The 14,481-nt window shown below is 41.4% G+C and overlaps 1 protein-coding gene across 2 annotated transcripts in view; it reads right to left on the bottom strand.

The window, feature by feature from the left end:
* Positions 1–5,516: 5,516 nt before the first annotated feature.
* The window catches only part of ATG10 (autophagy related 10), a 382,992-nt gene continuing 374,027 nt past the window's right edge, over positions 5,517–14,481 (bottom strand). For both annotated transcript variants that reach the window (XM_066381782.1, XM_066381783.1), the window contains 3 exons: positions 9,854–9,951; positions 9,083–9,197; positions 5,517–8,758 (listed from right to left, as the gene is read on the bottom strand). In XM_066381782.1, the coding sequence (XP_066237879.1) occupies positions 9,098–9,197; positions 9,854–9,951 (198 nt within the window). In that variant the 3' untranslated portion in view covers positions 5,517–8,758; positions 9,083–9,097. The remainder of the gene's footprint in view (positions 8,759–9,082; positions 9,198–9,853; positions 9,952–14,481) is intronic.

Raw genomic sequence — 14,481 nt, 5'->3', positions numbered from 1 at the left:
TAGTTAAGAGATTGTCTCGGCAGATTGTACCAAGTATTCTTAGTTTCTAGTACAATTCCTGTCCATACTATTTGGTAAAGTGCTGCTATGTTTGTTAGTGAAGAGAAAGAGAAAGGGAAAGAGAAATAGATATTAAACCTTATTTTTACCATAATGTCATCACAGGAGTTTTAGAGCAAGGCATTAAAACATATGACAATTGATTGTTATTAAGCATAAATTGTCTCATGGGGAAAACCATTTTTAAAGTGACACATTTGAAGGGACTCATGAGTAACAGATGACCAATATTTCCAAACATTCACACACACAGCCACCCTCTCATTCAGAGTGGCGCCTAAGCTTTTAATATGTGGTGTGCATCTGCAACAAGGAGGGGCCCTCACACACAGCCCTCAGAACTTCAGGCATGGTGAGCCCTCATCGAAACGCTTTCCTCTGACACACTGCTTCTCTGACGACCTGCAGCACTCACACAGCAACTGGGAGGTCCAGGAGCTCTCCCGCAGCAGAGGGGAAGTCACGGCCCCAGGTCCCCGCTTCAGATCTCCAGTCACAGAGGAACAGCTGTCTCCACAGCTCCCTACCCGGTGATCTGCTTGATTATTTATGGTAAAGTTATTGTTGACATAAATTCTGTACTCTAGTCTACTCACAATGTTGGGCATTTTTGTGTGTTTTTTTAAGTCTAGCTTTCTAAAATCTGTCACTCTAGTTAATTAGAAATAGAAAAAAATAAAATTAATGTAGAAAAAATAAAACAAGGAGTCACATTACGTGGCTTTGTTAAAAGTATAGGACATACTGAGCATATCCACATCTTCAAATAAGCATAAATGCTAATGAATATATTATAATGTTTTTCTGCTTCTTTTAGCAACCAGCTAATGTCTAAACGGGTACAATAGTGGGCAAAGTAAGCCACATAACTTTTCACTTTAATAAGAGCTGAGAACAGTTAAGAGAAATGTTACTTCTTGAAACATGTTTTGTCCATTAACATCTGCTTTAGAACAATGATATGAAATAGTTTTCTCATTTCTTTTCCCCCCAACATCTTTGTGAATTTATTTATCCACCTTATAATAAGATTTTTTTCTATATAGTCTGACAGCTTCCAATGTTCTGTTTGGTGTCTGTTTGCAAGTTAGACCACTTTCATTCTGTATTTTACACATTCTCTTATGTTTATAATCAGATAGATTTTTTCTCCTGTCACTATACCCCTCTTTCTCCTGCTCATGGTATATGTGTGTGTAATAGAAGAGAGACATTGTGAATGGAATTTATTGACCAGGATTCTTGATTCTTTTTTTTTTTTTTTTCTGAAGCTGGAAACGGAGAGAGACAGTCAGACAGACTCCCGCATGCGCCCGACCGGGATCCACCCGGCACGCCCACCAGGGGCGATGCTCTGCCCACCAGGGGGCGATGCTCTGCCCCTCCGGGGCGTCGCTCTGCCGAGACTAGAGCCACTGTAGCGCCTGGGGCAGAGGCCAAGGAGCCATCCCCAGCGCCCGGGCCATCTTTGCTCCAATGGAGCCTCAGCTGCGGGAGGGGAAGAGAGAGACAGAGAGGAAGGAGGGGGTGGGGGTGGAGAAGCAAATGGGCGCTTCTCCTATGTGCCCTGGCTGGGAATCGAACCCGGGTCCCCCGCACGCCAGGCTGACGCTCTACCGCTGAGCCAACCGGCCAGGGCCAATTTTTGATTCTTGATCTAGGACTTGTACTATAGATTTTGTAGGGTCCAGGAACTGCAGAATTTTATGAGATACACACACACACACACACACACACACACACACACACGTTCCTCGATTTATGATGGATCATGTCCTGATAAATTGAAAATAAGAAAATGCATTTAATATACATAACTTTACCCAAAGACTATAGCTTAGCTTAGCCTACCTTAAACATGCTCAAAACACTTATAATTAGCCTGCAGTTGGGCAATTATCTTGAGTTTAATCTCAAAAGTAATTGCCTTCTTCTTCTCCCCAGAAGCAGGAGAAATAGATGGACATTTTGTAGACATGATGGGATGCAAAAATAAAATGCAGTATCCAAAAAATGCTGGCAACACAGCAGACAGGAATCAGCTGTTTACCCTCTTGATCGTGTAACTGGGAGCTGAGCTGCGCTTTGCTGCAGCTGCATATTGCAAGCCCGGGAAAAGATCAAAATTCTAAATTTGAGGTACATTTTCTCCTGAACGCATGTCTTTCACACTGTTGTAAAATCAAAAAGTCCTAAATCAAAGTGTCGAAAGTTGGGGACTGTGGGTGTGTTTGTGTATTAGCTATATTTGTGTATGCATACACACACATATATACACACATTTTTCTGAAAATGGGTTCTATACATTTTTTTAGATTTTCAAAGGGGTTCCTTTTCAAGACACCACCTACTGTTTAAATCTGTATACCAGTGAGTAGATTTGGTCACATATTACATAATTTTCTATTTTGATCACAGCTGAGAACAGTCTAGAGAAGTTGCCTGTGGTTTGACATTGTTTATGAAATGTCCCCAATGTGCAAGGACCTGTGAGTGGACGAACCAGTCTGCGGAGCCTGCAAAATGCACATTTCACACTCTGCTGTGGTCGTGCTGGCTGACTAATTGTGGAACAGTGGACCATGTGAGACAAAAGTTCCCCCAGGTCAGGGGTCAAGGCAGAATCAGAAAGAGGACGTAAAGTTCCACCCTCAGGAGTAAAAGCAGAGGACAAAAACCCAAAGATTTTTTAACATCAAAGAATGGAGTAAAAGGATAAAATACATCAAATAAAATATATTCAGACTGCACCTGTAAAAACAAATGACATAATAGCTGCAATTTACACATGTGTGAACAAATATAAAGTAAAAGGGAGGTTAAATGAAGCAAACATGGCAATAATTGTGGTACCTGCTGATTCTGATTTGAAGTATGTGAGGATTTATTGTACTGTAAAGTACGTATGAAATTTTCTATAACAGTTCTTTCAAATTACATATACATCCTAATTATTTAACTCCATGCTTCTGGTTGGACCAGATCCAGTACATGGACAGTCAGCTCCAACTGCAGCAAAACAGATGTGAGCCCGCGAGTGGCTCCAGCGCCACTGGGAAACAGAACAGGTCTGGAGGAAGCGAAGCTGGGAATGCATGCATATGTTAGCAAGACAAGAGAGGGAAAATGTGTCATTCAATAGTAAATGCTAAATTTAAAGCAAATCCTTTTTCAAAGATTTTTTTAAAATGGTAAAAAAGACTGCTGCTGGAAATGTAAATTGGGATAGCCTTACTGGTGCACAACCTAGCAACATCCAAAGTTGACACTCCTGTCTCCTGATCTGTTCATTCCCTTAATGACAGTATAACTTAAAAGATACAGAAAGCAGCCACTGTTTCTGCACAGGGTTCTCCCTGTATTACATTCTGAAAGCTCTTTGACAGAGGGGCTTTTTCTGCTCTACTGACCCCTAAACCCCTACCACAGGCCACGACAACACAGGAAGCGCCCAATGAGTGGCTGTTCAATGAACAGAGAAGCATTAGAAATCACCTGAAATCCAAACAATAGTAAAGTTACTTGGTACATTCTGATACAGAAGAAATACTAGTCATTTTAAGTTGTGTTTTCAAAGAACACTAAATGATATGGTAAAATTTCCAAATTTAATGTGAAGTGGGAAAAATCAGAATGTAAAACCAAATACAGGATGGTCTTAATTAAATGTTTAATCTAATACCAGGCAATTTATCAATATTTTAACTACACTTTTCCCTGGGTGATATATACTTAAGCAATTTTAAAATTTTCTCCTTCAAATGTCTCTGTGGTTTCCAAATTGTGAGGACTAAAATCCTTTTTTAAAATGAACTTTGGATTTCAGTCTCTGGATGGACAAGTGGAGCGTTACAGAAAGAGCCAGTCGTCTTCGGTCACTGCCAGTCCAAGTTCCCTCTCTGCCCTCTTAGGTAACTAATCTTTCTCACAGTTTGGCATGTGTCCTTCCAGACTATTTTATTTTATTTTTTTGACAGGGACAGAGAGAGTCAGAGAGAGGGACAGATAGGGACAGACAGACAAAAAGGGAGAGAGATGAGAAGCATCAATTCTTAGTTGCGGCTCCTTCGTTCACTGATTGCTCCTCATATGTGCCTTGACCGGGTGGCTACAGCAGACTGAGTGACCCCTTGCTCAAGTCAGAGACCTTGGGCTCAAGCCAGCGATGTTGGGCTTCAAGCCAGCGACCATGAAGTCATGTCTACGGTCCCACGCTCAAGACTGCGACCCAGGCTCAAGCTGGTGAGCCCGTGTTCAAGTCGGATGACTCTGCGCTCAAGCCAGCGACCTCAGGGTTTCTCAGGGTTTCGAACCTGGGTCCTCCGTGTCCCAGTTCAATGCTCTGTTCACTGTGCCGCTGCTTAGCTATTTTTATATATATATTAAAATGCACTATAGAAAATGTGTGGTATTTGTGTATTTTTGATATAAAATAGTGCTGAGTGCATGTTAGCAATCTAGTCTTTCTCTGTTTTAACTCAATCTATGAGAACTGACTATTTTGATATATAGGATTGAAATTATTCCCTTTAATGTACAAAACCACATTTTATTTAACCAGTTCCCAATTAATAAGGAGAAAAGGCCTGGGCACCTCCCTCTCTCTCAATCTATTGAAGGAAGGGGCTAAGGAGACCACATCCCATTCTGCTGCTGGTGTCAGGGGAAAGAAATCTTCTCAAAGATGGAGTAGGTGGTAGTTCCCCAAAGAGGAAAGCCAGTCCAGTCCCAGCTCCTGCTGAAAGGAGACCATGGCAGGCTTCCCCTGGGCTCAGTGATCATCTACATACACAAATACTCCCCAGTGATGTACTGAATACTACCAAGTACCAGGCCCCATGCTACACCCTGAAGATCTGGCATACAAGTGTAAATAACAATGCTCCAAAGGCCATATATACTGGACTCTGATTTTCCCTTAACCTATCATGGCGTGCTTTATTAGATTTCTCCCTCGTGGTTATAACATAGTTAACAGTGATTTCTGAGTATTTGAAAAGCTTCAAAACAATCCAAGAAGTCAAAAGGCCATAATATTTGCTTATCCTCATGTAAAGTTAGTGAATGAAGGTATAAATGAATACATGTGAGTTTCCAGTTGTTTAAAAATAATGGGACTTGGTGATCTCTAATATCACTTTCAGCTCTAATGCTACAGGATACCTCAAACAGGGCTGTATTACCACTAGGTGTCGCTATTGACAACATAAAGGTTGAACAAAAGCAGGGGCTTTAAATTACCACTTGAAAGAAGACTACCAAATTCAAGAATAGAAATGTGAAAGCACTTTTATAATAAAGTCCTATAAAAATCCAGAGGGGTAGCTGCAGGGACCGATGTACATATTAAAGTACTCCAGTGCTATGTGCATAATAACAGTTCAATACTTCTTATATCTTTCTAGAACAACTTTCAGCAACCTACTGGTCAGCAATATAAGGAAGAAAGAAGAGTCTTAGAATTAGAAGGGAGTTTATTTATCTACTAGTTTTCAAGTCAGTTTGTTCTCTGAAGTTAGAAATACAATTTCATCACAACCTAGTAAACACACACATATCCACAGGTAGAGATACATATTTGATGTAGTTAAAACCAAAGCTTCACAAAACAAATAATATTCTTACATGTGCAATACACTTTATTCTATGGTTTTGTGAAATAATAGAAAATGTATGTATTGGTCTCTGCCCCAGCTCCTGGCGCAGAGCTCCTTAAACCCTGTAATTTCCTAAGTGATAAGAACACTAGGGGCATGTTTTGTTCTATCTCGTCTTTGACTCTAGTTCCTGACACAGAGCTCCTAAATCCTTCGAATTTCTTCGGTGATAGGAATGTCATTTATTCTAATGAGGCAACTGTTGGTGGGCTCCTGGATGGCTTCAGGATGGGGGCTGGTCATCACCAGAAAAACCAAGCTCTTATTAGAAGCTTGGAACTTTCAACCCCATTCCCCATCACTAGGGAAGAGAAGAGGCAACAGAAATGGAGTAAGTGACCAGTTATGCCAATGCGAGGACGCCTCCATAAAATCCCCAAAGCACAGGGTCAGGGGGCTTCCAGGATGGTGAACGCATCTGCGTGCCAGGACTCCATGGGGCAGAGCTCCTGCACTGGGGACTCTTCAGGATGTTGCCCTATATATGTCTTCATCTTCCTGTTTGTCATGTTCTTTATTATATAATAAACCAGTAAACGTGTTTCCTTGAGAACTATGAGCCATTCTAGCAAATTATTGTACCGAAGGAGGGGGTATTGGGAACTCCAATTTAAGTCTGGTTGGTTAAAAGTACAGATGACAACCTGAGACTTGAGACTGGAGTCTTAAATGGGGGTGTCTCATGGGATTGAACTCTTGACCTATAAGACCTGATGCAAACTCCAGGTAGACAGCATCAGGGACTGACAGAACTGAATTATACGGTAGGACAACTAGCTGGTGTCACAGAATTGTCTGATGTGTGGAAAACCCAAACATCTGGCGTCAGAAGTGTGGCAGTGGTGTGAGGGTAAAGGGAGGTCACAGGGAGTGTTTCTCCCAGATATTCTATTTCATTAAAAAATACGAGTTATAAAGTAAATTGATTTCACTTCATCCAATACACTTCCTTCTATTTAATACAGTAAGAAACAGAGGCTCAGAGAGCACAGTGACTCGCCCAGGTAAACAGTGAGTCAGGATTCAGGCCTCTGGGGACAGGAGCATGTGTGTTTTGGAAGGCTCCGGGCACAACTGAAAACCGCTCTTGGCATCCTCCCAGCCTCTGCACTCCTGTCCCTTCTAAAGCCAACGAGCTAGTACCTGCTGGTGGAAAAACTGATAGTGGGTGCGTGGTTAGTTATATGCAGTAGTCATTTTAAAATTACAGGTTCTTTCTAAAATGCAAATGTGATTACTTCAACTACTCGAATTCACATTCTCATTTTGCAAATGAGGAAGCAGAGGACTGAAGGGCTGAAGCAATGTTTCCAAGGTCACAGGAAAAGCAGAGTTTAGGAGACTGCCTGCTTGCAGATTTAACCAGCCTTACTTCTGACTGACCGGACTCTATCAGCTAGAGAGGAAACCCAGAGGAAAATGTCCTCATATTCCAGAGAAAGAACTGTTACTTTGACAAACAAATTTCTTTCCAATGTTAGCTGGGATGACAGTTATATAACTGCATTTTTAAAAACAAAAATTTTTGTCCACCAAAAATAAAAGTTTTTTTTTTTAAAGTGAAAAACAATCTGAAAAGAAATAGAGCTGCCTGAGGAAAGGGACCCACAAAGGGAAGGGGTCTCTATAACCCACAGGAGTGAATCAGAACTTCTTCCACCATGCATGAATTTTCAGGTCCCATCAATTACAGAAAAAAATTTTTTTAACTTATAAAAGAAAATACACACTGGCCCCAAACTGATAGGCTACTATCATCTCAGAATCTGTTAGCAAAAGATAACTAATATTTCCAGACCAGTACATAATCCAGCTGAAATATATATATATATATATATATATATATATTTAACCCCAGAAATGACCTGCTGAGAAATCTGTTTTTACATTAGAAAGAGTGGGGGGAAATCCCTTAGAGAAATTGGAAAGTTGTTAAGTGGTAAATACCAAAATGCCCAGCAAGCATGTAAGCAGACTCTCATCCCAGCATGAATATTTGCAGCTCAGCATTTAAAAATTTACTTTAGCATTTCTAGCAGTCGGGATTAACCCTTTCTCTACTTCCACTCCGTCTGGGAGAGTTCAGCCCTTACCAGCAGACTGGAAAAGCTGTGACAGTTCTCTTTCATTCACCAGCAGATCAGCCCCTCACTCTAACCACTTACCCTGGGGCCACCTTGTGAACAAACGTCTCTTGGACTGCCTCGCTATCAGGAAGTCTTGGGGCGATACCCAGATCCCCATTAGGAAGTCAGTCCAACTTGTTGGAGAGATATATAGAATCTGAAAAGACCTGTTGGAGACCAAAACTGCAAATAAATGCCACACTAAAAGCACATCCAGACCAGAATTCCCCCCGGAGCCTGTGCATCAAAATCGCCCAGAGAAGCTGTTTCGGAAGCTGGTGGCCAGCCTGTGTACTGGTAAAAGAGCCCCAGGTGATTCTAGAGTGCATCTCACACTAACAGACACTAAACTAGATGCTCTAAAGAGCTGACTGCATTTTTTGCTTATTTTCAGAACCTAGCAAGTTAAAATGAAAGACAAAACAGCAACTCCTACCTAAAAACTGTCCAGATTAGGTCCATCTTAAGACCTTACTGGCAAGTCAATTTACTGGCAGACTGGATAAATAACAATAAAGTGTAAGAAAGGAGAGCATTTCATGAATACAGGTATAATACTTTATAATATTTTTTCATGTATTAATGACCTCACGTGGTGCTCACAGCAACTCTGTTGACATATCTTGTTATTCTCATACTAAAGATGAAGAAAACGAGGCTCAGAGACAGGAAGGGATAGCTTGAAAATGCCCTAATGATGTTTCTATTATCAAGTTAGATTCAGTTTCTGGTTCTTCTACATATGTGGTATATCAGCTGCTGCAGACAATTGCTTCCAAGGGGAAAAAAAATTCATGTCAAAATCTTGGTGAGCTGAAAACTCCAGGCATTGGTCCTATTAAGACCAGGGTCAGCCACATAAACTTCCAGCGTTCTTCTTGCTGTAATTTCTAAGCTTTCACTTAATAGATGAATCTGAAGAACAAGAACAAAATAAAAACGAAGAAAATAAAAGAAGGTTAACTGAGCAGTAAAGACTTATTTCATGAATATCAATTCTAAAATGAAACCACTCTGTCCTTTGTTGCATGAGTGTCACTTATAGCAAAGTAAAATGCTTCCTAAATAATTGGGTGCAGGTTGGTTGGAAAATTTTAAGAAACAAATAAGTGATTGGCCTATTAAACATGAAAGCTAAATTAATATATGGTGGGGCCAGCGCGGACAATGTACGGAAGTGCAACAGAGACACCGGATCTTTGTAACAGCAAAGTATTCAGTCCAGCCTTTCCTTTTTACCTGGTCCGCAGACACTCATTCATCCTGAGGTGCTGCTCTGGCATAGCTCAGAGGTAGATTCAGCCCAACAACTGGCCCAACAAGGCTCAGCCAAGACATGATGTAGTTGACATTTCTGGGAAACAAGTGAAAATACAGGCAATTCTAATGTTTCCATTGTAGTTTGGATGAATACTAGAAAATCAGTTATCAACAATAAAAAGAAACAAGGCTTTCTTCAAAGATATGTGCCCAACTCTTGAAATCCCAGCGTTTCCAAATGCCAGTCCCATTGCTTGTCAAGGACTCAAGCTCCAAAAACACTGTGAGGGTCCCTCACTAAGGTGGTTGAAGGCAGTGGGACTCTAGACTCCCCTTGATGATTCCAATTTTACATTAAAATTTATAGCATTTGCTAAGGTAGTAGAATGCAGTGATGAAGAGCCAGCTCTAAGGCAAAATGCCTGGTTTATCAATTCTGAAGTCCCAGTTCCACCACTTAACTAGCGTTGTGACCTTGGCTGAATCATTTAACCCTTCTTGGCTTTAGCTTCCTCCTCTGTAAACTGGGTAAAATAATAGAACTCAGCTCATAGGGGCATTATAAAAACCCAATGCATTAATATATCTAAAATAGAATCGCGCCTAGCACACAGTAAAAATCAATAAATGTTAGCCATTATTATTATTACAAAGAATATTTCTTTTTTAGCTTAGCTTTCAGAGTCATATAAAGAGATTTACACTTTTAAAGTAAGAGCTAAAGCCAATGTATCTTGATGGTGTTCTTACCTATTGATTTTCCGAGAATTCTTTAGCACGGGAGTCATGAATTCAGTCGTCTTGCAGGGATGAAGTACAAAAAAGGGTTGCCCAAGTACGGGGTGCTCCTGTGAGGATCGGGTCGGTCCAGACAGACAGTGTGAGTTAGTTTGAAAAGCGTCAAAGTACATAATCTGGTTTACTCCTTTAACATAAAGGTTTGCTTTTAAATCCCAAGTAATCAAATTAAGATACAAATAGATTTCAGTTTTGAAACATAATTTATAATTAAAATATGAGAAGTTGGTGTGAGATGGAGTTACACATTGCTAAAGTAGCCCAGTCAATTAGAGGAGGGCACATGACTTTGTTTATTCAAGAGAAATTGTAGATAAATTTTTACCAGTTCCCTCTAACTCCTTGTCAGCTAGTGTTTCCCTCTGGTCTTTACTTATTCTTCAGTCTTTCTCCAAGAACATCTGTGAAGCCCAGTTAGCTTGACCACCTCAGCAATGTATTTCATTCATCTCTTTGTTAGTGGCAATGGGACCAAAATCATTCACATAAATTTTGTAAACATGTTGATTGTTTCAGGCTTCAGTGCATTCATTGCTAATGGGCACAAGTTCAGTGGGCAGAACAGGCTCGCAGAGAAGGGAGGGAGAATGGCTTGCATTATTTAAGTTGTATTATTTAACTCTATTTCTGAGTTTCTCTGTTTATCTGTTTCCTTCTGTCTCTCCCAAGTTTATAGGGATGTTTCTGTAAAAAGTTCATACAGTGGAACTCCACTGCCTTTATAAGAGAACAACTATATACAAGATATAGCTCAGACTGCTGCCAGGTTAGGGATGTGGACATCATTTGGCAAGCAATGAGGAGCCTTCGAAGGTTTCTATGTAGTGAATGACCTATGCACAAATTCTACCAACACAAAAACAGTGAGTGATAATAAATTTATTGCGCATTTACATTATGGATTAAACATTATGCCAGAGACTGCAACTTCAAATACTGCTGTGCTATACATGTTTGTGTCCCCCCAAATTCATATGTTGACATCCTAAAGCATGATGTGATGGTATTAGTAGGAGGGGCCTTTGGGAGGTGATTAGTCAGGAGAGTGGCGCCCTCAGGAATGAGATTAAGGACCTTAAAAAAGAGGCTCCATTCAGTATTTGTCTTTCTCTGTCTGACTTATTTCAGTTAGCATAATACTCTCTAGGTCCATCCATATTGTCACAAATGGCAATATTCCATTCTTTTTTATGGCCAAGCAATATTTCCAATGTATATGCCACCTCTTCTTTATCTATTCATCTACCAATGGACACCAAGGTTGCTTATATAACTTGGCTATGTAAATAATGCTGTAATAAATATAGGAGTAATAAATATAGAAGTGTAATTTCATTTATATGTGGAATCTAAAAAAACAAAATGAACCACCAGCAACAAAAAACAGAAACAGAGTCCCAGACACAGAGAACAAACTAATCGTTGCTAGAGGGGAGGGGGATGGATAATAAGGGTGAAGACGAATAGGAGGTACAAACTTTCAGTTACAAAATAAGTCACGGGATGAAATGTACAGCATAGGGAAAGTAGTCAATAATATAATAGCTGTATGGTGACAGACTGTGGTGATCACATCATAATGTATATAAATGTCAAATCACTATGTTGTACACCTGAAACTAATATAATACACTGCTTACAAAAATGAGGGGATCAGGGAACATGCAGATATTGCAGTACTTTCAGCCTTTTATACAGAGCATTTTCACCAATGAAATAAGAGTTGGTTTTGCATCTCATTTGCATAATTGAACACCTTTCTTTGACTTATCGTTTGCTTTTCTGATGTTCTTGTTTAATAAAAAAAATCAAATTCTTTTTTATATTGCTTCATATTTATTTTGAAATATCCCTTAATTTTTGTGGGCAGTATATTATATATCAACTATCCTTTAATAATTAATAAATTTTTTTAAAAAAGAGGCTCCAAAGAGTAGACGTGCCCCTTTCCACCACATGAAGACATGCCGAGAAAACAGGCTGCGCTCTGATCTCACTCAGAGGCCCAGCCTCCAGAACAATGAGAACTAAGTTTCTGTGTTTACAAACTATCCAGTCTGTGGTGTGTTGTTATAGCAGCCCAAAGAAACTAAGATAGATATCTACAAAGACCATGCAGGTGACCTGAAGTTGCCAGGCCAGCTAAGCCCACCGGCAGGGCCTGTGGGGGACAGGAGAGTGTGCCCAGCCGAGCCTGGGCATGCTACCCTGCTCTAGTCAGTGTGACATGTGAGAATGCAGGTTCAGTATGCCAGACCTTCTCATTTGTCAAAATAACCTAGAAATCCAGATTTTTATGTAAAACCTCCTAAATTTAAATGTTGGCACAATTTTTAAAAAACATATTGCAGGCCAAATAAAACAAGCCTGTGGGCTAGCTTAGGATGGGGGCAGCCTGCCTGCTCCTGGTCCTCCTCCTCGCAGCCCATCCAGGTGAAGCTGAACTCAGGACTCTCCATAAGGAGGGTTATTGTGCTCATTTCTGCTTCCCCGCCTCACCAGCCCCAAGCATTCCTGCCTGCCTATGTGTGCACACACCCACTCACAGAAATGGGAGGGACAGTTCCTCTTCTATCGGAGACACTGGGTACAGGGATTTCGAGCTATATACGTGTTGGGAGGGTTAAGTTATCCACTAGGTGTGGACTGGTATTATGTCTCCCTGAGAGCCATGTGCAGATGTCTTTGCGGTAGACTGATTCTCACAGTGGAGCCTAAGCTCCCTCTCTCCAGCACATCCCTAACCAGACCCCCCAGTCACAGCCCAGATGTGTTAGGCCTCTCTCTGGCAAGTCCTCCTGTCCAACTCATTCTGGCTTCCCTTACCTGCCTTAAATTCATGTTTATTCATTAAACACCTCTCTATTGATCATCTGTTATGTATCTGCCAAGAACAGTTCTGGATATAGTTATACAGATCACTGTATCTCGAAGATAAAGTCCTTGATCTCATGGAACTTACTTCCATTGCAGAAGACAGACAATAGACACAAAGAACAAATCAATAAACAAGATAATCCAGATACTAATAAGTGCTGCGAAAGAAAGAAAATGGAGTGACATGATTCTGCAGGGATTGTGCCAAGGCATAGATTTGGTGAAAGGGAAGACTTTACTGAAGGAGAGATCTTGAAACAGAGATCAGAATGACAAGAATAAAACAACAGTGCAGAGGCCTGGGGCAAGTGGCGAGGGCAGAAGTGTAAATGGGAATGAGCACAGGAAATATGCATAGAAAATGCAAACTAACTTCAGGATTATTCTGGACTAAAATAATTACTGCTGGAGGGTTGAGACTTAAAAAGCCAAATTTACTCTAAATTCTTTTTGAATTACTATGTAGTAACCAATAGAAAGCAATGAAGAGCTGTAACCAAAACTTACTGATGAGAAGATATATTAACTTCTTTAATCAAATGGAAACTAGACCTGCCAAGATGGCATCAGATAGAAATGGCCCGAATGGGCAGTCAGCTCAACCTCAGCTCCTCCACTCATCCTTGAGACTCCTCTCCCCTTGGCAACCCCTGACAATTACCACAGCCACTTTCAGGCTCGTGGGGAAACTCCAGCTTATTAAAAACTCAAGTCCAAGCCCACGGCTGAGGCAGAAGGACTCTTCAAACAAAACAGTGAAAAGCCTGGGAATACTGAAAGGAAAATAAACACACACAGCAGCAGGTGTCACAATACTAGGAGTCCCAGGCCCAAGGGGGACACTAGGAAGAGCCCATGCCTGTGCCTTTCCTCCTGGCCTGCATGCTGAATGGAAGCACTCACAACCATCACCCAAGCCTGTGTCTGAGAATCTTAGCACATCATACTCAGGTTTTCTTAATGACTTGGTGGCTGTCATAAGGAGTGGCTTCATCGTAGAGTAAAGAACTTACCTCTTTATAAAACCTCAAAAGAGGAACCATATCAGGTCCTGGCCGGTTGGTTCAGTGGTAGAGCGTCGACCTGGCGTGCGGAAGTCCCAGGTTCGATTCCCGGCCAGGGCACACAGGAGAAGCGCCCATCTGCTTCTCCAACCCTCCCCCTCTCCTTCCTCTCTGTCTCTCTCTTCTCCTCCGCAGCCGAGGCTCCATTGGAGCAAAGATGGCCCGGGCGCTGAGGATGGCTCTGTGGCCTCTGCCCCAGGCGCTAGAGTGGCTCTGGTCGCCACAGAGCGACGCCCCGGACGGGCGGAGCATCGCCCCCTGGTGGGTATGCCGGGTGGATCCCGGTCGGGAGCATGCGGGAGTCTGTCTGACTGCCTCCCCGTTTCCAGCTTCAGAAAAAAAACCCAAAAAACAACAACAACAAAAAAAAGAGGAACCATATCAGAATATAACATACATCCAAGAGACATATGCACACTGATATTTCAGGAGATCATTTCCTAAGCAGAAGTAGGCCCTGTAACTCTACTCATGTGATGCTGCTCAGTGAAGATTTGTACTTCTCTTCTACAAGTCATCTTTTGCTCAGTCCATACAGCAAGTGGATAAGAGCAGACATGGGCTCTGTCGTTATGACTGTTTGGAGTCAAGTTCTGCTCCAGTGCATAAGAGTTGTGAACTTTTGGGCAAACTCCTTCA

Source organism: Saccopteryx leptura, chromosome 4 (genome assembly GCF_036850995.1).
Source record: "Saccopteryx leptura isolate mSacLep1 chromosome 4, mSacLep1_pri_phased_curated, whole genome shotgun sequence".
Classification (NCBI taxonomy): Eukaryota; Metazoa; Chordata; class Mammalia; order Chiroptera; family Emballonuridae; genus Saccopteryx; species Saccopteryx leptura.
Note: the sequence above shows the minus strand (reverse complement) of the source record. Positions and strands in the feature narration are given on the sequence as shown.